Here is a 24,783-nt window from a genome sequence, read left to right as displayed (position 1 = left end):
CGTTAGGGAAGGGGGAAGAGAGTTGGACTTCAGGTGGGGTGGAATTCAGACAAGGAGGGGGGGTGAGAGTCGGACATCAGAGGAAGGGGAGGAGTTGGACATCGGGGGGGGGCGGACATCGGGGGGGGGGGGGGGCGGACATTGGGGGGAAGATGGACATCAGAGGGAGGGGGGAGATAGAAATTGGAGGGATGGGGGGGGAAGTCAGATATCAGGGGGCGGGGGAGTTAGACATTGGGGGAATGACGGACATGGAGGGAGAGGAGTCCAGCATCAGAGGATGGGGTGTGTCAGACTTCAGAGAGTAGGGAGAATAGGACACTGGGGAGGGGAAAGTTAGATATTGAGGGAAGGGAGAGCCGGACATCGGGAAGGGGAGGTGGACATCAGGGTTGCAGGTCTGGAGGGGGGCTGGTCAGGCCGGTAAAGGTGTCGGAATTGATCGGGTCGAGGGGGTCAGGTCGAAGGAGGAGGGCGTGGGGAATCCCTTGGTAATGGAGGTTGGCGTGGGTATACCTTGAGGGGTGGGGTGCTTACTTGCAGGTGGGGGAGAAGGTGGGGAGTATGGGGAGAGGTGTCCTGTGCGGGGTCCGACGTGGGTCTTTAAAATAGTTACTCTGAAGTTAGAAGGGTATGCTTTCCTTCTAACTCTTTCAGAGTAACTATGAGTGTAAAACTGGCAGGACCATCTGAAGTTAGCGATTTAAATCGCTTTGTTGGATGGTTCCTAACGCAGTGCAATTTCCCATGCGAAGTTAGTCCTTCTGGATAATTGCTGGATAAACCTTTACCTGGGAACCTCAGAGAGGGATTCCCCAGCGCATCTTTGGGGTACCTCCCAAATTGACACTGGGGAACCAGGAAGTTACAGGCTAATAAATTTCTAAATGAGTGTAAAATAATAAAGTTTACGCCAAATGCAATTTTATCATGCATTCATTAAATAGCTCCAAAATGAAGAAAATTTTAGACAAACTTCAAGCTGTAATATTTAGTTTGATTGGTATTTTAGCCATTGTGTCCTAATTCATTGCAGCTAAATCTAACAGCAGGTAGAAAACATGGACTTGAATAAGTGTCATAAATGTTACAGAAGCATCGCTACAAACATGCAATGAGGTTAGTGGATGATGTAGCCACCTGGGTTGGCCACTTCCCGATTTAAAATGGAGAACAGCAAAGGCTAAAGGGAAATTCAGCCAACACATGCAAAAATGAGCAAGTGCAGAAATCCTGTGTATTGAAACTTGTAAAAACCAGCCAGCACTGAAACCAGCAGCCATCTGCATAGTAATGAGCGATTCCCAGGTACAATGGAATAAGGCCAAGCCAGACTCCTCGGCGCCAGCAGGAGCCAAGACAAAGAAAGGTCAATGGACATTTAGGGACCGTCCAGCGATCAGGGAACAACTCCAGTATTGGAGAAATTGATCCAAGTGACCGGAACGCAGTCCAATCACTTGGAACAAGGTACGGGGTCCGCCCCAAAGGGCGGGAAGCCCCTGGGGACTATAAAACAGAGACCCCAAGTTCAAATCATCCTTCTTGGCAGGATCACTCAACAACGCGAATCAACCCCTGAGAGTGAATTGCCCAAGCGGCCACATCAACCAAGTAAGTCTCCAGTCAATGCTCGCTACGAGATAGGCGCTCCTAGCTACAAGTCCATACCAGCTTTTGAATCCTGCAGACTCAGGACCTGAACGAAAGGCCATTTGTTCCCCATACCTGGTGGGCCAATTCCGAAGCTAAGTATAGGCCTTTTAGCGATAGAAATAGTCTGGAAAGTAGAGTTATATGCATAAGTAGTGACGTACTGTATATAATAAATGTGTTTTGATTTGAATCTTACTAATTGGTGTGTTGAGTTATTGATCAGTACTTGAACTTGGACCTCGTGGCAGTATCATAAAGATACCTGGTGTCTCTAGAGCAAAGGTTAAACAAACAGAGCAAATTACGAATTAAGAGCCAGCCAAAAGTTAGCAACGTATTACTGGCGACAAGTGTTCAAGCAGTTCTGATCAATCCTCATAATTCGGAAGTGTGTTAATGCATGTGTAACTAACAGGGCTATCAGGTAAAACTTATAGATTTTTGTTGTGAAAAACTGTCGGGAGTTTGTATTCCGGAAAATAGCGAAAGCCGTACCCGTAATTACAGCACCACCTTAGTACCCCTCGTTCCAAATTTTAAGAGAGTATTTCGAGAGGAAAGATGGCAATGCAACGCCTCATGAACCTTGAAGAATTTGTGGTCGCAGCGACCAGCAGTAGAGTAGGATAGTGTCCCGTTTGGGAAGAAGAGATCAGGAAATATCTCAGAGGGAAAGGATGGCCCCTTTGGAGTGAATTCTGTGAGAATAAGGAAACAGGACCCGGGAGTATAGGACATACTTGGTGGGAGAACCTGTCAGAGATTCATAAGAAAAGCTTAGGGAAAGCTCGCAAGCCGATGGCAATCGTGTCCTGTTTGGCACAATTGCGAGGCACAGAGGAGGTCGTTCGGACGCTCCATAAAGAGATAGAAGGAGTACATCGAATGAGCAAGGTCGATGTAAGTGAGGTTGAGAAAGAGAACATAGAGTTGAGAAGGAAGTTAGCAGCAAAGGACGGAGAGATGGATGATGCCAAGAGGGCACACCAGTCTTGTCTGGCGCACCTAAGCAGCTGCCAGACACAGTACGAAAAGGCCTATCAGGACACGCAACGTGCAGTCCTGGTAAGAGAGGAAACAGAGAAACAGTTAGAGACATTGCAAAGGCAGTGTAGCGACCTGAAAGCAGCATTACGAGCACTCCAAGCGACCACCACGGAGCATAGACAGAGCTCACTCAAACATGCGAAGTGCAGGAAGCAGATTGCAGAACTGCAGTCTTTGCTTTCAGTTCAGAATGGATTCCACAGCACCTTTGGATGCCAGTTAGATACAGAAGACGGCCCGGATTGGGAAGAATTAAATGAGACCGCGCATAAATATGTTCAGGGATCATGTGCGCAAGGAAAGCCCCAGAAGAGAAAAGCGCCCTAACCCCCCACATCGCAGATAGTTCAGGCACCAATGAATCCAGTAACCACCCACCGCACAGTCACATCGGACGGAGATACAGAATTTCTTTATACCACCCCCTTAACCGTGACCCAATTACGGGACGTGTGCGAGAAAGTCACACCTTTCCTCCCCACCTCAGACCCCCACCACTTCTTTGCTAGAGTAAAGCAGCAGGCGACCATGTACGGCCTGGATGAGCGAGAGAAAGTAAACTCACAGTTTTGAGTTTAGACCCTTCTGTTGTAGCAGTCCTTCCCGACCCACAGAATGTAGGAGGAGGCACCCTTGCAGGGATGCACGCAGCGATCCTAGATGTGAACGGCTACAACAGAGGTGACCCCGTAGACGGCCTGAATAAGTGCAGGCATAAAAAGACGAAACACCCCATAGCATTTGCTGGACGCCTGTGGGTTCATTTCACAGCAGTTTTCGGTAACTTAGACCGCGCCCATTTGTCCCAAGACGGTATGGCCAAATGGACCCGCACCCTTATCTCCTATGCTACAGAGGCAGGACAAAAAGCCTGTACCAACTATGACCCCTCAGAGGAAGCCCACAATTAGAAATGGGAGCAATCTGTCCAAAACAAACCTGCAGTTAGGAAACCCGAGGAACAGCAGGCAGAAGCAGACATCCAAGCAGTGAAAACGCACCAGAACCCCGCATGGGTGAACGAAGGCAGGAACAGCCCCCCACAAAAGCCATAGGAGTGTTACAACTGTGGACAGTTAGGACACTTTGCACGAGAATGCACTGCCCCACGAAAGCCACAGAGAGCCCAGCAGGCAGGCACTCTGAATAAGAATAGGACAGAGCCCATACATAGTGTAGGCACCCGTTCAGACCAGACAGACCTGAACGGAACGGACTGACGGTGTTCGGGCTCCCCCAGTTGGGTCTGCGACACCCTTTGAGATAGGTCCGGCCGACCAGTAGTTGCAGCAAAGATACGGGGACAACCCATCAAATTTCTCTGGGACACAGGAGGGTCCCGCACCACAATTAATTCCTCCACCATATTCCAGAAAGACAGGTGGCCCACTACAGCCACAATCACCCTCAGCGGCTTCATAGGCCACTCACAACAGGGACACATCACAACCCCTGTACCCATTCAGATTGGCAATATAACGACAAAGCACCCCATAGTTTTAGTCGATCTACTCCACACAGCAGAACACATTTTGGGAATTGACTTTATGAACTCCCACCACCCTTCATTTGATCCGGTAAAGCAGTGTGTCTGGAAAATGGCAAAATCCGCAAGAGCCCCCGCTACGCTCACAATAGGTGAATACGCAAACAAGATTAGTGCAGTCGGCGAATTTTGGTTTGACCCGACCACGATTAGCACAGACAAACAGGTTAGGGCAGTTCTGCAGAAGCACAGGACAGCATTCGCGACCCACAAACACGACTGTGGCTGGATGACTGGTTCCGTTCAAATCACAGGACCTGACCCTAATCCCCAAAAGCAATACGGATTTCCCCAAGAGGCAGAGGGAGAAATCTCGAAAGTTATCGATAGCTTATTAGAGCAGGGCGTACTCAGATCAGTAGCCTCCAATAATAATGCCCCGATTTGGCCAGTGAGAAAGTCCGATGGATCATGGCGACTGACCATCGATCACCGGGAACTCAACAAAGTCACCCCCGCAGCAGCCCCCACTGTAGCCACAAGTCCCGAGACCATGCTCAAACAGGGACTCAACTCACAATACTTTACAGTTTTGTACATCAGTAACGGATTCTGGTCCATTCCATTGGCAAAAGCGTGCCAATACAAATTTGCCTTCACTTTTAAAAGTCAGCAGTACACGTGGACATGCCTTCCACAAGGATTCCACAACTCCCCCTCCATTTTCCACCGACTGCTGGCAAATGGTTTGTCAAAATTTTCTCGCCCCAAATGTCTGGTCCAGTATGTGGACGACCTATTACTGCAGACAGACACCAAGGCAGAGCACATTGAGCTTCTGTCTGAACTCCTGGAACTCCTACAACAGATTGGCTGCAAAGTAAACCCCAAAAAGGCCCAGATTTTGGAAAACAAAGTGATATATTTGGGTACGATTATCACGCACGGTAAACGCGAGATCGAGCACAAAAGAATTGACTTGATTGTCAAATTGCCCCTTCCCCAGAATGTTTCAGCCCTCCGGTCGTTTTTAGGACTGGTTAGCTACTGCCGAAACCACATTGACGGTTTCGACAGCAAGGCAGCCCCCCTCTCGGAACTCCTAAGGAAAGGAGCCCCTTGGGAATGGCTTCCGCAGCATACGAATGCTGTGGATGCTTTGAAAAGAACCCTCATTGCAGCCCCCGCACTACAAGTTCCAGACCCGCTTTCCCCCTACACTATAGAGATAGCTAGCACCGACCGCACCCTTTCGGTCGTGCTCTTCCAGGAACGGCACGAACAGTTAAGACCCGTGGCTTACGCCTCCAGACTTTTGGATCCTGTGGAGCAGGGATTTTCGGCCTGTGAAAGGCAGCTGCTCGCAGTTTTCTGGGCAGTTCAATATTTTTCCTACATAACCGGGCTAAACCCCATCACAATCCTCAAGGAACACACCCCCACCCAACTTTTACTTTACGGACGACTTAAGGATGGTACAGTCAACCAAATTAGAGCAGCTAGATGGACCCTTCTTTTGCAAGGACGGGACATCACCGTTAAAAGGACCAAGACCCTCACTTCTTTAGCCGATAACCTTCAGTACCCAGGCACCCCCCACAAATGTGAAATCATCTCACCGAACCACAACACAGGCCCCTTTATTGCGAAAACACCCCCCAGAAAGATAGGTAGTTCACCCCAGAGCCCCCAGCACACAGACACGTGCGCACCTTTAAGGATATATGTGGATGGTTCTTCCACAGTATTAGAAGGGAAGCACATTACAGGATGCGGCATTTATGTCGCGGACGCGCCCTAGAAGAGCTCTCCTTAAAGCTACCAGGCCACTTAGGCGCGCAGGCGGCAGAACTAGCAGCCGTTGCGTATATTATAGATCACCCAGATTCCTTCCCCAGCCCAGCAGACATATACTCAGACAGCCTCTATGTCTGCAACAATGTCTTACAGAATTCCTACCCCTGTGGAAAGCAAGAGGATTTGTTTCCGCAGACGGAAAACCTCTCCCTTCAGCCCCATTGCTCCGCCACATTTTAGAGAAAGCACAGGACAGGTCTTTTGGTATTGTTAAAATTCGCAGTCACCACCGTTCCCCCCCCCCTGGAAATGTAAAAGCCGACGCACTGACCAAAGCAGGTTCCAGGCATGGATATTTTTGGACACCCCCCCGAAAGCGCACCAGTGAATGCAGTTCAGGTCTCGCAGACTAATATCGAGGATTTAGTGCAAGCCCAGAAGCAGGATAGAAATCTCAGGGAGATTTTGAAAGGACAATTTCCAGCACCTTACGTTAGTTTTAAAAATGCACTGACCACACATGATGGTGTGGTGTTAAAAGACACCCTTTTTAAAAAAAAATGTTTTTATTCTCCATTTTCACATTTTCCTTCAAAATTTACACCCCACCCACAAACAGTAAACGGTAACAAATACAAAATCAATCCCTTTAACAATACCAACGATCCCATCCTCCCACCACCCCAAACAACGGCCCACCTGTCAATATATGCATCCAATAAAACAAACCCTCCCACGGTGGCAACAAAAAACAAAGGAGAAAAAGAAAAAGGAGTCCGGGACCGCCCATGGTCACCATTGACCTATAGAGACCACTCCCCCTCCCTCCCCCCCCTACACTCAACGCCATCCAACCTCTGAAAGAGTACCGCACATGATACCCAAGAACAGCCCCCCCACCCCCCCAGTCTCCATCTCCTCCCGTCCACTGCCTCCTGTAAAACTCCTCCCCCCAACCTCGGTTCCTTCCCCCCAACTTTCCACCCCGGCACGACCACTCGGACCCTGTTCTGCCAGGCTCCGATGGCCGCAGCCCCTCCCCCCACCTCACTCCCGTTCACTGGCCGGCTTAAACCGGCCAGCGTGGAGGCCCCCGCCCGGGTCCCTTTTCCCCTTGCCCGGCCCTAGGAAAGCCCAGAAATCCCCTTTTAGCACACAAACACTGCATATCCACCTACACCCCAAAGAGCCTTCATTTCGAGTGAAAGTCCCATCACTTACCTTGTCCAAATATAGACAATATTGGCTCCTTTAACCCATACACCCGCACGCAGTGAAACAAAAAAAGAAGAAATTATAGTCAGTCATGAGGTCACATAGGCACATGGCCATTTCTCAATTTGTCAGTTCTGCCACAGACCTTCTGCCTTCGCAAACTCCTCCGCTGCTTCCGTCGTTCCAAAATAAAAGTACCTGACCTTGTAAGTCACCCTCAGCTTCGCTGGATATACAATGCCGCACCGCACCTTGCTAATGTACAGTGCCCTCTCCACCCGGTTGAAGGCAGCCCGTCTCCTCGCCAGCTCCACTGTAAAGTCCTGGTATACACGTATACCAGCTCCAGCCCACTGCACCACCCGCTTCTGCTTGGCCCAGCTCAGGACCTTCTCCTTCACACTGTACCTACGGAAGCACAGAGTCACTACCCTTGGCAGCTCACTCGCCATTGGTACAGGCCTCCACGACCGATAAGCCCAATCCAGTTCATATCGGGAGGGATCCTCCCCCTCTCCCAATAGTTTCGCCAGCATTGCGGCAAAATACTCAATCGGCCTCGATCCTTCAACTCCTTCGGGCAGCCCCACAATCCTCAAATTCTGTCGCCTGGATCTGTTTTCCAGGTCTTCCATTTTTCCTCGCAGATCCTTGTTAATGTCCATCACCATCCGCATCTCCTTCCCCATTGAGGCAAGTTGATCACCGTGCTGCAATAATGTCTCCTCCACTTCCTTCAGCGCCTCCCCTTGCTCTCGTACCTCCGCCACTGCGCTCGCCATCCCGGTCCTCACCGGGGAAATCGCCTCCTCCACCAGTGCACTCAAAACCTCTCTCATCTCCTTCCTCATTGTCTCCATGTATCTTGTAAACTGCCTTTCGAATTCTGCAGCCATCACCTTTGTTATTTCTTCAGCCGTAAGCAATGCGGCCTCCACTGGTGCTCCAGCCTCCATTTTCCTTGGTGACCCCGCGGCATCCTTTCCACACCCCGATGGACCTTCAGCTGTTTTCTTTACAGACGATTGTTTGCTTACCCTCAACATTTTTCTTCACTGTGCCTTCACTGTTTCTTCCTGCTTTTGCCGCCTCCGTGGACCCTGGGACCGGGCTTAAAGCCCCGGAAAATGCCGTTCCCGAACGGGAGCCCTCCATTGTGCGGCCGCCTCCCGCCCGCCGTCACCGGAAGTCTCTTAAAAGACACCCTTTATGTGGTTCCTGAACAGGACAGGAATCAACTTATTTGTTTGTTCCATGACAGTCATGGACATCAGGGAATTGATCCCACTACAGCCAACCTCAGGCAGCTCTGTTGGTGGCCAAGTTTAAAAGAGGATGTAACGCACTACGTTGAGAATTGCCTTATCTGTGCCCAGAACAATCCGGACAGATACGCAAAGAAAGCTCAACTTAGCCACACCCGCCCCGTTAACGGCTCCTGGACTAACCTCCAGATCGATTTTATAGGACCATTGCCCCCTTGCAGGAATGGTTACAAGTACGTATTAGTCGTCATAGACACTTTTACGAAATGGGTAGAGGCATTCCCATCCAGAATGAACACGGCAAAGACTACAGCCAAGATCTTAACCCACCACATCTTTACGAGATGGGGACTCCCCTGCAGCATTGAATCTGACCAAGGTTCCCATTTTACAGGACGTATCATGAAGAACGTCCTCACGATATTTGGCATTACCCAAAAATTCCACATCGCATACCACCTACAGTCAAGTGGTATCGTGGAGTGCATGAATCGGACCCTAAAATCAACCCTCAGAAAAATGGTCCAACAAAACAACACCACTTGGGACTCAGTCCTCCCTTTTGCACTGATGTTTTTGAGAAATACTATTTCAACTTCCACAGGTTACACCCCACACACTCTCATGACCGGACGCCCCATGAAAGGCACAGAATTTTTATTAGGATTGGACTTGACCAGCCCCGAAGTGACGGCCCTCACACACGAGAACGCAGTCAAACAGTTAGTGGAGAATGTAAAAACGGCTCAGCTAGCAGCCGCAGTAAGATTAGGCACAAGGAAGAAACAGAGCAAGGCCTGTTTCGACAAGACAGTGCATGCGACTGAGTTTGAGGTAGGATATCAGGTCATGCTCTCAATTTACAACCCCAGCACATTCCTGTCACCGAAGTATTCGGGTCCGTACTCCATTGCGGACAAAGTAAGCCCCTCCGTCTATAAAATTAAGTACCCCAACGGAAAGACTGCGTGGTTCCATATTAACTAGCTTAAGGCATATGGCCCACAGTCCAACCACGCACATCACATCATGCTCGACGCAGCAGACCACACCTCGCCCACACCCAACATATCCCTACCCTCCCCCAACACGCCCACCACATCCACGGACTCGCCCTCGACTCCACCCCCGACCGCTAGACTCTGCCCTGGAACGCCCACAGACAGCAGCAGCAGCAACAGCGACTGTGACTCAGACAATAGCCACAGCACGCCTCCCTACTATGCCCATGCAACAGGACCCTCACCCAGCGAGTCTGACCACGTTTCGAGTGATCCCTTCCTCATCACATTCCTCAACAAACCCCACCGAAGACCACCGCCCTACGATGACGATTCCGTCCCCACAGAACTAGACACCACCTTTTGGCTCCGTAATAATTCATACAGGCTTGTCCGGAACGACGAGATGGACCCCAAATTGCACCATGCAGCCCTATCCGCCCTTATACATTCGAGAGTATGGCATCTGGGAGAAGATGACGACTTTGAGTCTGACTCCCAAAGCGAGAACCCCTTTGCGACCCTGTTCGCAACCGATAACTGAGGTGTCCAGATGATGTTTTAAAAGGAACCACTTTGGAGAAACGGTGTCCTTTCCGATGGAACCTGCCCCACACGATCATGGTGTGATAAGCTCATAACATGGTACTCCCTTTCCTACGTAGTCGAATCCCTATTAGCATTGGCGATACTCTGCAGCATCGTGCAGAATATCCGCCTGAGGAAATGGCGAAGGAGAGCCTACCGCGCCCGCACCCCGGTGTACAGAATGAGATCCCCTATTTTCGGTTTTCACCAGGACCCCGAACCCCTTGATCTACAATAAAGACCATTTGTGTTGCATCTTTTGTAAATAAAGAAATTGAAATATTGTACAATCCTGTGCTTGACTGCCAAGCCAGGAAAAATGTGAATGCTGCTTTTATTTTTATATTGTTAGGAAGTTAATATAACTGAATGTTTAGTGAGTGTAGTTTATTGAGGTCAGTTAGAGGTACCGTTTTTTATGTTGTAATGCATGTCCCTGTTTTGACATAGCGCCACTTAGAATGCCAGTTAAAAATTTTCATTGCATAGTTATGGTCAGTGTAGAGGCCATGGAAGAGTGCTCGCGGGTCAGGGAATGAAGACAACGCAGTTATGTGATCCTTCACGCTTCGCGTTAGGGATCACAAGGAGGGTGTAGCTACCTGGGTTGGCCACTTCCCGACTTAAAATGGAGAACCGCAAAGACTAAAGGGAAATTCAGCCAACACAGGCAAAAATGAGCAAGTGCAGAAATCCTGTGTATTGAAACTTGCAAAAACCAGACAGCACTGAAACCAGCACCATCTGCATAGTAATGAACGATTCCCAGGCACAATGGAAACATTTCAGGTGAATAAAGCCAAGCCAGACTCCTCGGCGCCAGCAGGAGCCAAGACAAAGGAAGGCCAACGGACATGCAGGGACCGCCCAGCGATCAGGGAACAACTCCAGTATTGGAGAAATCGATCTAAGTGATCGGAACGCAGTCCAATCACTTGGAACCAGGTGCGGGGTCCGCCCCGAAGGGCGGGAAGCCCCTGGGGACTATAAAGTAGAGCCCCCAAGTTCAAATCATCCTTCTTGGCAGGGTCACTCAACAACGCGAATCAACCCCTGAGAGTGAATTGCCCAAGCGGCCACATCAACCAAGTAAGTCTCCAGTCAACGCTCGCTACGAGATAGGCGCTCCTATCTACAAGTCCATACCAGCTTTTGAATCCTGCAGACTCAGGACCTGAACGAAAGGCCATTTGTTCCCCATACCTGGTGGGCCAATTCCGAAGCTAAGTATTAGCCTTTTAGCGATAGAAATAGTCTGGAAAGTAGAGTTATATGCATAAGTAGTGACTTACTGTACATAATAAATGTGTTTTTATTTGAATCTTACTAATTGGTGTAGAACATAGAACAATACAGCGCAGTACAGGCCCTTCGGCCCACGATGTTGCACCGAAACAAAAGCCATCTAACCTACACTATGCCATTATCATCCATATGTTTATCCAATAAACTTTTAAATGCCCTCAATGTTGGCGAGTTCACTACTGTAGCAGGTAGGGCATTCCATGGCCTCACTACTCTTTGCATAAAGAACCTACCTCTGACCTCTGTCCTATATCTATTACCCCTCAGTTTAAAGTTATGTCCCCTCGTGCCAGCCATATCCATCCGCGGGAGAAGGCTCTCACTGTCCACCCTATCCAACCCCCTGATCATTTTGTAAGCCTCTATTAAGTCTCCTCTTAACCTTCTTCTCTCCAACGAAAACAACCTCAAGTCCATCAGCCTTTCCTCATAAGATTTTCCCTCCATACCAGGCAACATCCTGGTAAATCTCCTCTGCACCCGCTCCAAAGCCTCCACGTCCTTCCTATTGTGCGGTGACCAGAACTGTACGCAATACTCCAAATGCGGCCGTACCAGAGTTCTGTACAGCTGCAACATGACCTCCCGACTCCGGAACTCAATCCCTCTACCAATAAAGGCCAACACTCCATAGGCCTTCTTCACAACCCTATCAACCTGGGTGGCAACTTTCAGGGATCTATGTACATGGACACCTAGATCCCTCTGCTCATCCACACTTTCAAGAACTTTACCATTAGCCAAATATTCCGCATTCCTGTTATTCCTTCCAAAGTGAATCACCTCACACTTCTCTACATTAAACTCCATTTGCCACCTCTCAGCCCAGCTCTGCAGCTTATCTATATCCCTCTGTAACCTGCTACATCCTTCCACACTATCGACAACACCACCGACTTTAGTATCGTCTGCAAATTTACTCACCCACCCTTCTGCGCCTTCCTCTAGGTCATTGATAAAAATGACAAACAGCAACGGCCCCAGAACAGATCCTTGTGGTACTCCACTTGTGACTGTACTCCATTCTGAACATTTCCCATCAACCACCACCCTCTGTCTTCTTTCAGCTAGCCAATTTCTGATCCACATCTCTAAATCACCCTCAATCCCCAGCCTCCGTATTTTTTGCAATAGCCTACCGTGGGGAACCTTATCAAACGCTTTGCTGAAATCCATATACACCACATAAACTGCTCTACCCTCGTCTACCTGTTCAGTCACCTTCTCAAAGAACTCAATACGGTTTGTGAGGCATGACCTACCCTTCACAAAGCCATGCTGACTGTCCCTGATCATATTATTCCTATCTAGATGATTATAAATCTTGTCTCTTATAATCCCCTCCAAGACTTTACCCACTACAGACGTGAGGCTCACCGGTCTATAGTTGCCGGGGTTGTCTCTGCTCCCCTTTTTGAACAAAGGGACCACATTTGCTGTCCTCCAGTCCTCTGGCACTATTCCTGTAGCCAATGATGACATAAAAATCAAAGCCAAAGGTCCAGCAATCTCTTCCCTGGCCTCCCAGAGAATCCTAGGATAAATCCCATCAGGTCCCGGGGACTTATCTATTTTCAGCCTGTCCAGAATTGCCAACACCTCTTCCCTACGCACCTCAATGCCATCTATTCTATTAGCCTGGGGCTCAGCATTCTCCTCCACAACATTATCTTTTTCCTGAGTGAATACTGACGAAAAATATTCATTTAGTATCTCGCCTATCTCTTCAGCCTCCACACACAATTTCCCATCCCTGTCCTTGACTGGTCCTACTCTTTCCCTAGTCATTCGCTTATTCCTGACATACCTATAGAAAGCTTTTGGGTTTTCCTTGATCCTTCCTGCCAAATACTTCTCATGTCCCCTCCTTGCTCGTCTTAGCTCTCTCTTTAGATCCTTCCTCGCTACCTTGTAACTATCCATCGCCCCAGTTGAGTTGAGTTATTGATCAGTACTTGAACTTGGACCTCGTGGCGGTATCATAAAGATACCTGGCGACTCTAGAGCAAAGGTTAAACAAACAGAGCAAATTACGAATTAAGTGCCAACCAAAAGTTAGCAACAATGCTTCCTGTAACAGAGACTGTAGTTCTCTGCATCTATTCTATATAATTTTGATATGTTCTACACAAATCTTTTCGGTTTATAGTGTTGCTGAGGCATTTGGAAAGCTTCAGGCAAGAATATAGGAAAACCCCAAACTCACAATTGCCACACGACTCAGAATTTATAATGCTTGGGTACAAAGCAGACACTTGCACGGTGTTGGACTATCAAAAGCAAGAACATAGGCTGAATTAATTCAATATGCTTTGCTTCAGAAAAGTCCATGGAATTTATTTGCAGAATTGAGTCCCCAACATTGAAGCTGAGATACTGCAGCTTTAAAATTCAGAAAGCATCATGGGAATGTTCAAGCAATCTGTATACAATAGACAATGTTGTTAGAATGGATGATGGTCACCTCCCAAAAGATGCACTGTACTTGACGCTGCCATTAGACCGGTTTGGTGGTCAAAACTAAGATACAAGAATTTATGGAAGTGAGATATTATTTCATGCTGGATTGACTTTAACAGTGGGGAACAGTCTGCACATGATCAAAGCACTTGTTGCCAAAGTCCTTCCACTGGAGCATGGGAATTTGAAGAACTACGTCTTCAGATTGACAGAGAAAAGTGATATGACAGGAAGGAGCAGGCGGCAGTAGCCCCTACATCAGCAAATTATGATGTATGATGCCTCCGCTGCACCTGACAATGCCTTGCGTGAATTGGACTGTACTTCCACCTGAAGACTCACAAAAAATGGCAGTCGGTGAGAATCATCGGCAATGATGCAAAGCCAAAGAAGAAGAATATGTGCTGAATATGCAGTTGAAAATCCTGCCCTGGTGGTTGGTGGAAATTTAAAAATTCAGTTAATCAGGAATATAAAGCTAGCCTTAGGGATGGTGACCATGACCATGATTGTTGTTAAAAACCCATCTGGTTCACTAATGACCTTTAGGAAAGGAAATCTGCCATCCTCATCTGGTCTGTCCTATGTGTGACTCCATACCAACAACAAAGTGGTTGCCTCGAAACGTCCCCTGACATGGCCTAGCAAGCTACTCAGCTCAAGGAAAACTAGAGATAGACAACAAATTCTGGCTTTGCCGGTGACATCCATATCCAATGAAAGAATAAGGAAAAACTGTTACACAGATTCTTAATTGCAGTTTGGAGAGAATTAATTATATTAACTCTTAAACAAATACATTTTGCAAAAGGACTGGGCCTATTACTCCCGGACATACAAATATTGTGAGTGCTTTCAACCACAACTGTGTAAACCATCTTCTCAAGCATGCCAGATATTCAATCATTCTTCAGTTAGTCATTTGGTAATACAGAAACTAGAGAAATGGTGAAAAAAGTAACATGCTGTCAAAGTTTTTCATCTTGCACTCATCAGGCAATTCGCAAGAATACCAGTAGTAAAGGGAACAGCACTTTATACTGCATGAGAGAGAGTGCCAATTGGTTGGCCATGGAATGTTGTTGGCATGGGCATCACCACGGAGAATGCACCCAGGAACAGTTAACTGCTAAACTCGTGTTCAAATTCAAACCTGGCAGGTTGACTCTGATTGGTCAAGTATTGTCATGTGGAATGAACCACGCAATGCCTCCATGGCAATGCCTCTTCCATTCAGAGTCCACTTGCCAATCAATCAGTAATCTCTTCTCATGCACTTTCCATTACTATTGGTAATCTTGCAAACTGTCATGGTGAGTGCAAGGTAAAAAGCTTTGACCACATGACTCTTTTTTCAACAATGCACTCTTCCGTTACAAAAAGAAGTGCATTTGGAGTTGATTGGTGGCTTGTGATAAAAACATGTGATAAAATATAAGATCAAAAAGTAAGCGGATTCTGGATGCACATACGTTTGCTTTGGTTCTTTTCACACATGCTGCTTAGTCAGCTACGCGCTTGTGACTAGCTGCAGTTGAGGAAGTGGATGAAACATAGCCTATCTCGTCTTAGCCATTTCTGGTGGCATGAAGCTGGTCTTGCTCAACTGATGGTGTGCCTACATTATAATGCCGATCTGACTAATATATCCTTTCTGCGTTTTGGGATCATTTCATGAATCATGGGCGGAATCCTCCGATGCCCCGCCGGGTCGGAGAATCGCTGGGGGGCGGCATGAATCCCGCCCCCCCCGTCCGCCGAATTCTCCGGCACCGAAAATTCGGTGGGGGTGGGAAATCGCATCGCGCCGGTCGGCGGGCCCCCCCCGGCGATTCTCCGGCCCGCGATGGGCCGAAGTCCCGCTGCTGTCATGCCAGTCCCACCGGCGTGAATCAAACTACCTACCTTCCCGGTGGGACTGGCGGCGCGGGCGGGCTCCAGGGTCCTGGGGGGGGGCGCGGGGCGATCTGGCCCCGGGAGGTGCCCCCACGGTGGCCTGGCCCACGATCGGGGCCCACCGATCCGCGGGCGGGCCTGTGCCGTGGGGGCACTCTTTTCCTTTTGCCTCGGCAACTGCCTCCGCGATGGTCGATGCGGAAGTGACATCCCCCTGCGCATGCGCGGGGATGACGTCAGCAGCCGCTGACGCTCCTGCGCATGCGCGGACTTCCGCCGCCCGGCGCAGTCCCTTCGGCCCTGGCTGTCGTGGCGCCAAAGGCCTTTCCCGCCGTCCGGCGGCGCCCCAACCATTCCGACGCGGTCCTAGCCCCTCAAGGTGAAGGCTTGGCCCCAAAATGTGCGGAGAAATCCGCATCTTTGGGGTGGCCCGACGCCGGAGTGGTTCCCGCCACTCCATCCCACCGGGACCCCCCGCCCCGCCGGGTAGGGGAGAATCCCGGCCCGTGTGTCTGCTGTGAAATTCCTCTATGAAAGTGTCCCAACATTAGTAAGCACTACTAGATTACAGGTTCATTGAAACTGAAGTGGGCAGAAGACAAACTAAATGCCAGATTACTTTTTTGTAAGGTTTTGTTCTGCTTAAAGATACAAAGCAGACACACTGTGGTTGGAAAACTCAATAACCATGAAATTTTCTCCCAATCCTAAAAGTAAAAGTACAATGAAACTATTAACCAAAATAGTGCTAACATTCCTCAAAGGATAAAGGATGGAAACATATCCATACAAATGCACGGTCAATAAAAGGGAAGCAGGTTTCCAAGGGTGGGGTTTATAATAAAGAAGTCACATGGTTGATCATCCAACATCAGAAACACATTTAGCAATGTTATCTTGGAGTTTTTCTTTCCATGGGCAAACTAGTCTAATCCTGAGATGGGTGGAAAATATGAAAGGATTGCAGAGGCAAATGTTGGGAGGAGTGTAAAACTAATTGAGACATCTGTATGAAAACTACAACACATTAAGATGAAACTTTGATAATATTAATGAAAAGCCTGGTGGTGTCATTATCTCTGCTCACCGTGGGTTTGAAAGAAGAAGTGGATTCATTTTTTTCTGAGACAGAGTCAGGAGCATTTCGTTCTGGTAATGATGGCCTTGATTGACTGGCTGTAAAAGATAGGAACATCTGTGAGGTATGACATGTAAAGATTCTTTTAAACTGATACTATTTTTCCATTAAGCAAGCAAAGTCTGGAGACTAGTCCTCCTAAAGGACTTATGTGATTTAAAATAATGAATGCAACATTCCATAGTTTTTGTCCTGGGTTCAGTTATAGCAAGATGAGTTTATTCATTTTCTAATTGCACAATTTCTCCAGTGGTTTAATGTAAGAAAACTCATTACTTTTTCAAACAAAATTAGTGAAAGAAGTTGCGTTATAAGTATTTAGAACAAGACACTTGTGCACGCCGCTGACAGCCTACTGTCAACGTAGGGCCATGGGTCCTGTAGGTCCTCCCCGCAGGCCACCTCCCTAGGCGCTCTCTGACCCATCAGCGGAATGGCACACTCCACCACAACCAGTGCCATCTTGTTGGCTGGGGTGAGTGTGTGTGGGGATTGTAATGTGTATCAGCCTCCCGAGTGTCAATCATAGACACGGCGAATCCCGCAGCATTTTTCTTTGGAATGAATTGTGTTCCACATGGCACCTGTGCTAGCCCCTCCGCAGTTGCTGAATCAGTCCAGGTTCGGCGCCAATTTTGCTGCCGTGAAAGTCCACGAATTCTGCCCCGGCGTCAGTCTCAGGAACGGAGAATCCCACCCCTGATCTGCCATCAAACCTCCTCCAAAATGGTTAGGAGGGGACAATTCTGACCTGGTTTCCTGACATTAGCAAACGATTTTTCGCTTCCAGCCATAACTTTGCCCCTGCCTGCCACAAATACCACTGACGACGAGGGGATGTAAGATTCATCCCATAATTTTTAATTGTAACGCACTTTCTAATTTACCTACATTTTTCATGCACATATCATGACTAGGGTCTCTACTTCCTCTTGGTGGTGCTATAACTTCATTTTTATGTTTCATTCAATACAATGCTAGGAGGAAATTATTGAATCTTCTTGAAATCTGAGATTTCTGTTCATGCATGAAATAACTGCGGTCAGATAAACCACAAATGACAAGAGTGGCCATTACAAAAGCTCTGTTCCTTGATACAGAAGCTAATAAATGACATTTATTCTGTAATTCACTATAACAAAAATATCTGAAAGGAACAGAAAGTGAGGTCACTTTGTTGAATTTCAAAATGTTTGCTTTGCCATCGATATCATTGCTTTTGTAACTAGCTTGAATTGCCTTGTTCTACAATACGAAATAAATGGCCTAATTCTTTTTGCTTCTGTTACTTTACTTTTAGTCCAAACCTCAACAAAATGAGCTATCAGAGTAGCATAGATAATAATAGATGTACTGTTATAGGGGTAATCTGCAGTACTTGTACCTAAAATAATCGATCATTTGATACAGGTCACAGTATTTCTTTTAAATCGGAAACATGACACATCGGTTCCTACTTTTCCATTAGGGTAGTTTTCAATTTTCCCAGTCTGGAAATCTACAGCTTCCTGCCACCACTCTCTCCATTATAAATCTGATTCAATTTTCCTGATAGCTTGTAATAGAACAACAGACCAATGAAACTCAGAGAGATTATTGGGGCTGGCTAATTGCTGGTGTTATAAAATAATCAATAGAGGGTGATTCTTGGCCAGATTTTGCAGTTAGCAGCGAGGCACGGGCATGCTCCATGAAGAAAGGCGTTAGCAATTTTTCTGGTGAGAATTTTAGCTCTATCGCTGGGCAGTAGCGCTGCCACTGATTGCAGTGTTTTTACTGGACATGCACAGCAAGGAGCAGCAGTGATATTAGGCTGTCCAAGCAGCCAGTCAAAAGGAAACAACAAGTACGAAATTAAACTAATGTTTTTTTACATAAAGCAAATTAAAGAATGAGAAATATACGTGGGGTGAAAGTAGATAATAAAATATTTTGAAAAATGTTTTGTTAATTGAAAAAGCAATAGCTTGGAAAATCTACTATTTAAGCACTGAATGTCACTCTATGGTTATGATTTTTTTTTTTCATTCTTTCATAGCACATGGGTGTCACTAGCTTGGCCAGCATTTGTTGCCCATCCCAAACTGCCCTGGAGAAGGTGGTGGTGAGCCTTGCTAGGCCATTTTAGAGGGCATTTAGAGTCAACTACATTGCTCTGTGAGTCTGGAGTCGCATGTAGGTCAAACCAGGTAAGGATGGATTTCTTTCCCAAAAGCACATTAGTGAACCAGATCACTCAGGGTCAGTCTGCTTCCAGTGATCGCTTTAAGATGTCCCAAACACCTTCTGCAAATGGGGGGGGGGGGGGGGGGGGGGGGGAGGAGGAAGATACATGCTCCCCCCCATCTGTACCTGCAAATTGCAATTGTGGTGCAACAACCAGCCAGATCATGTTTTGCATATTAAAACTGCCTTTTTCATTTCTAGGCCTTCCTAAAAATTACAGCAGATGATCTTGGCCATTAGGCAGATAGTCAAGTTACCCTCTCCATTCCCTTTGCATTTTAAGCTAGCAGTTGTCTATTTTTTAGATGTGAAAAGTTGTCCCCATCCTCTCTAACTTAATAAAATCATCAGACCAAAGATAGATCATACTCTCCTTTCAAAGCGACATGTTAAAAAGCCATACGATGAAAAAGAGAACATCCATTTTTGTGGTCACATCCATCAAGTCAAACTTAAATGTTTCTAATAGAGAAGGCTTCACAGATATAATGCAAAGGTGACTTGAACTTTCTTCTGTCTAATTTATTATGATCATTATCATCATAGAAACATGATGGGGCGCTCTTGCTTGCCACTTACGAATAGTTTTCAACATCGCCCGGGTACCAAGATTTCCCATGTGGACACCCTCAGCCGTCTGCCTTTGCCCGCGAGGGCCCCACCACCCCCTGTTGCGGATGAGGTGATTGCAGCATTGAATTTTACGGGCACCTTACCGGTGGCTGCTCCGCCTATGGTGAAGCTTCGCATTATGTTACTCAATGTGATAAGAAGGAAGCCCTTCAGGACTCTTTGTTCCTTTGCTCAAAAGTTGTCCAAGCTTAGTTTGGAGAATAGCCTGATAGTGTGGGGTGCTCGAGTCGTCAATCCCCTGTAGGGTCAGGGAGTCCTGTTGTAAGACTTGTATGCTGGCCATCCAGGGGCATCAAAGATGGAAATGTTGGCCCAGAGCTATGTTTGGTGTCTAGGTATCAATGGGGACATTGAGAGAGTTGTAATAAACGGCCTGGCATGCCGGGAATTTCAGAAACTTCCATCAGTGGCTCCTCTCTACTCTTGGGAATGGCTGTATTGCCCATAGATTTGCCTTCATGTGGTTTTTGTGCGACCGTTCATGGGGTCCATGTTCCTAGTAATCGTGGACATCCACTCCAAGTGGCTGGGGGTGTGCAGGATGACTTCCACGATGTCCAAGGCCACAATCGAGAAGCTCAGAGGATCTTTCTGCATCCACGGGATCCCGGAGGTAGTGGTGATGGTCAATGACACTCCTTTCACCAGAGAGGAGTTTGGCGTGCCTAAGTAGTGGAATGGTATTCGGCATATCCACACCGTGCCATATCATCCTTCCTCAAATGGGCTAGCAGAGTGGGCAACCCAGAATTTTAAATGAAGGCTGTAGAAGTAGTTGATGGGGTCTATGGACATGTGATTGGTGCGTTTCCTATTCAAATACTGAACCACGCCGCATGTGACCACTGGGATCGCACCAGCAGAACTTTTGATAGATCGACGGCTCAGGACTCGACTGAGTTTGACTGTGCCCAACCTCGGTGCCAAGGTTGAGCATATCAGGAGTCGAAAAAGAGACACCCTGGTTTGACGGTGCATGAGTGAGTGTTTTGCGTCGGGGACACTATTGAAGCGTGGAATTTTGGCGATGGTGTGTTGTGGCCTCTGGTCTGTCGGACCGAACTGACCCATATAGGTCAGACTGGTCTTGTATAGGGTTCGAGTCCAAGGACCCTTAAAAAACATTTGGATCATTTAACCAGGTGTGAGCCCACCTGTCAAGATGCCCCACCGGCAGTCGTACCATTGTCGCCACAACACGAGCCGCCCCACGGGTTGAGGGCCAAGCTATCCGGGTTGCTGTGCCAGGCTCAACAAAATTGCGATGACTCTGATTCCGCGTGGGCAAGGAAGTGTCTGCGCCGGCAGATGACAGCATTCCCGGTACCGAAAGTCTGATGATTCCACTTCAGCGGTCTGCCAGAAAATGGCGTTTTACAACTTGATACACTCCACCCAACCCAGAGCCCCTGGATGCATAGCCGTGGGCAAAGCAGTGCAGAACGCTACCTCTATTGGCGGCTGATGGGTGGAGGACCACAGGGAAACAATCATTGATCTCCCCATGGGACTTGTGGAATACAGGTTCTCCAGGTAGGGGGTGGAGGCCAACCACCTGGGCTTGTTATGAGCAAAGCAGACCCAACTCAGGACCTGGTGAAACAAATCCTCCCAGTTGGGATTGCACTGGGACTGAAATGCTGCATTACCCAGATTATTGTAAATATGTAAATAAAGCCATCTTCATTGACGACAGCTTTCCTCTGAGTTATTATGGAAACCAAAATTGCACACAATATTGCAGGCGTGGTCTCACCTAGGCCCTGTACAGCTGCAGTAAGACATCCTTGCTCCTGTGCTCAAGTCCTCTTGCAATGGATGCCAACATACCATCTGCGTTCCTAACTGTTTGCTGTACCTGCATGCTTACTTTCAGTGACTGATGTACGTGGACAACTAGATTGTGGTAGTCACCACTGATGTCTATTGTATATATAGGATGTTGATATAGGTGCTTTACGTAAGGCCCCTGTACTACAGGTACGGGGGTAGATCCCTGTCTGCTGGCTCCGCCCAGTAGGCGGGGTATAAATATGTGTGCTCCCAGTACAGCAGCCATTTCGTCAGCTGCTGTAGGAGGCCATACATCTCAGTGTAATAAAGCCTCGATTACATCCTACTCTCGTCTTTGTGTAATTGATCGTGCATCAATTTATTACACTGAGTTTTTCAGAAGATGGACCTCCGCATCAAGACGGATCGCCTGCAGCTGCATCCGCAAGCAGGCAACGCCAAAAAGGACTTTGAACATTGGCGAGCCTGTTTTGAAGCGTACATCGGGTCTGCGCCAGACGAAATTCCAGAAGCACAGAAGCTCCAGATCCTTTACACGCGGCTGAGCTCCAACGTCTTTCCACTTGTCCAGGACGCGCCGACCTACACAGAGGCCATGGCGCTACTGAAGGAAAACTACGCTCAGTGGACTAACACACTCTACGCCAGCCACCTCTTCTCCACATGGCGTCAACTTCCCAGTGAGTCGGTGGAAGGTTTCTGGTGCGCCCTGCTGCCCCCTAGTTAGAGACTGTGACTGTCAGGCCGTTTCGGCCACGGAACACTCGAATTTGCTAATGAGAGATGCATTTGTTATGGGCATAGAGTCTGACTCCATTTGCCAGCGCTTCTCAGAGGGGGCCACACTCGACCTCGCGGCGACCAAAAAAATAGCGCTTTCACTTACGGTTGCATCACGCAACATTCAGGCCTATGCCCCCGACCACGCAGCCCACCCCCCCCTGTGCATCGCGGACTCCACAGACGACCGCCCCATCGTGGACCCCATCAGCGACCACCCTCAGCCAATCCCATGCCTGTGCCGCGCGGCAGCCAACCAATCCCGGGGGCCCCAAATGCTACTTCTGTGGGTAGTCAAAACACCCCTGACAGCGCTGCCCGACACGGACCGCCCTCTGCAAGGCCTGTGGCAAGAAGTGACATTTGTGCCAGGCCCGCTCAATCGCCGCTATTGTCCCGGCACCCCTCACGTGCAGCCAGTGGGTGCCGCCACCTTCCCCTCCTAGGACCATGTGTGGTCTTGCTCGACTCGCAACACGTGCGGCCCATGGGCGCAGCCATCTTGTTCCTCCCAGGACCAATGGGCACCGTCATCTTGTTTTCCCCACGACACGTGCGGCCCGTGGGCGCCGCCATCTTACCCAACTCAGGACCCATGCCCGTCGGGCACCTCATCCGGCCGCTCATCGCCTGCAACCGACAACGACCAGCCGCGTCTCGCCTCGGTCACGATTGACCAGTCTCGACCACACGACCTCGCAACTGCTTCAACTAAAGTGAAGGTCAACGGGCACGAGATCTCCTGCCTGCTGAACTCCGGGAGCACGAAGAGCTTCATCCACCCCGATACGGTAAGGCGCTGCTCACTCGCGGTACACCCCGCTAACCAGAGAATCTCCCTGGCCTCCAGGTCCCACTCCGTGACGATCCAGGGGTACTGCATCGCCACTCTCACTGTCCAGGGCGTGGAGTTCAGTGGCTTCCGCCTCTATGTCCTCCCCAACCTCTGCGCTGCCCTGCTACTCGACCTGGACTTCCAGTGCAACCTCCAGAGCCTAACCCTGAAATTTGGCGGGCCCCTACCACCCCTTACTGTGTGCGGCCTCACGACCCTTAAGGTCGACCCACCTTCCCTTTTTGCAAACCTAACCCCAGATTGCAAACCCGGAGCAAAGCAGACGGTACAATGCCCAGGACAGGACCTTCATCAGGTCTGAAGTCCAGCGGCTGCTTCGGGAAGGCATCATCGAGGCCAGCAACAGCCTCTGGAGAGCCCAAGTGGTAGTGGTCAAAACTGGGGAGAAAAACTGGATGGTCGTTGACTCCAGTCAGACCATCAATCGGTACACGCAGCTCGATGCGTACCCCCTCCCACGCATATCTGATATGGTCAATCAGATTGCACAGTACCGGGTCTTCTCGACAGTGGACCGGAAATCCGCCTACTACCAGCTCCCCATCCGCAAGGCGGACCGCCCATACACTGCGTTCGAGGCAGGCGGCCATCGTTACCACTTTCTTCCGGTTCCCTTCGGCGTCACCAATGGGGTCTCGGTCTCCCAACGGGAGATGGACCGAATGGTTGATCGGTATGGGCTGCGGGCCACTTTCCCGTACCTGGGCAATGTCACCATCTGCAGCCACAATCAGCAGGACCATGACGCCAACCTAGCCAAATTTCTCCAAATTGCCACTCTCCTCAACCTCATGTATAACAAGGAGAAGTGCGTGTTCAGCACGAACCGTTTAGCCATTCTCGGCTATGTGGTCCAGAACGGAGTTCTGGGGCCCGACCCCGATCGCATGTGCCCCCTCATGGAACTCCCCCTCCCCCACTGCCCCAAGGCCCTCAAACGTTGCCTGGGGTTCTTTTCGTATTACGCCCAGGGGGTCCCAAACTATGCGGACAAGGCCCGCCCACTCATTCAATCCACTGTTTTTCCCCTGACGGCCGAGGCTCACCTGGCCTTTAACCGTATCAAGGCCGACATCGCCAAGGCCGCGATGCACACGGTTGATGAGACGCTCCCCTTCCAAGTCAAGAGCGATGCATCAGGCATCGCTCTGGCTGCCACCCTCAACCAGGCAGGCAGGCCCGTAGCATTCTTTTCGTGCACCCTCCATGCCTCCGAAATTCGGCACTCCTCCTTCGAAAAAGAGGCCCAAGCCATTGTTGAAGCTGTGCGTCATTGGAGGCATTACCTGGCCGGCAGGAGATTCACTCTCTTCACTGACCAATGGTCGGTTGCCTTCATGTTTAATAACACACAGCGGGGCAAGATCCAAAACGATAAAATCATGACGTGGTGGATCGAGCTTTCCAGCTACAATTAGGAGATTTTGTATCGCCCCGGTAAGCTCAACGAGCCCCCCGATGCCCTATTCCGAGGTACATGTGCCAGCGCGCAAGTGGACCGAGTCCGGACCCTGCACGACAACCTCTGTCACCCAGGGGTCACACGTTTTTACCATTTCACCAAGGCTCGCAACCTGCCCTACTCCATCGAGGAAGTCAGGGCGATCACCAGAGACTGCGAGGTCTGCGCGGAGTGTAAA

At 48.9% G+C, this 24,783-nt stretch overlaps 1 protein-coding gene across 2 annotated transcripts in view; it reads right to left on the bottom strand.

Moving 5' to 3' along the window:
* cfap20dc (CFAP20 domain containing) overlaps positions 1-24,783 on the bottom strand; it is a 692,307-nt gene that overhangs the window by 122,163 nt on the left and 545,361 nt on the right. For both annotated transcript variants that reach the window (XM_072472373.1, XM_072472374.1), the window contains one exon: positions 16,804-16,892. In XM_072472373.1, coding sequence (XP_072328474.1) covers positions 16,804-16,892 — 89 coding nt within the window. The remainder of the gene's footprint in view (positions 1-16,803; positions 16,893-24,783) is intronic.

Source organism: Scyliorhinus torazame, chromosome 13 (genome assembly GCF_047496885.1).
Source record: "Scyliorhinus torazame isolate Kashiwa2021f chromosome 13, sScyTor2.1, whole genome shotgun sequence".
In the NCBI taxonomy this organism is placed as follows: domain Eukaryota; kingdom Metazoa; phylum Chordata; class Chondrichthyes; order Carcharhiniformes; family Scyliorhinidae; genus Scyliorhinus; species Scyliorhinus torazame.
Note: the sequence above shows the minus strand (reverse complement) of the source record. Positions and strands in the feature narration are given on the sequence as shown.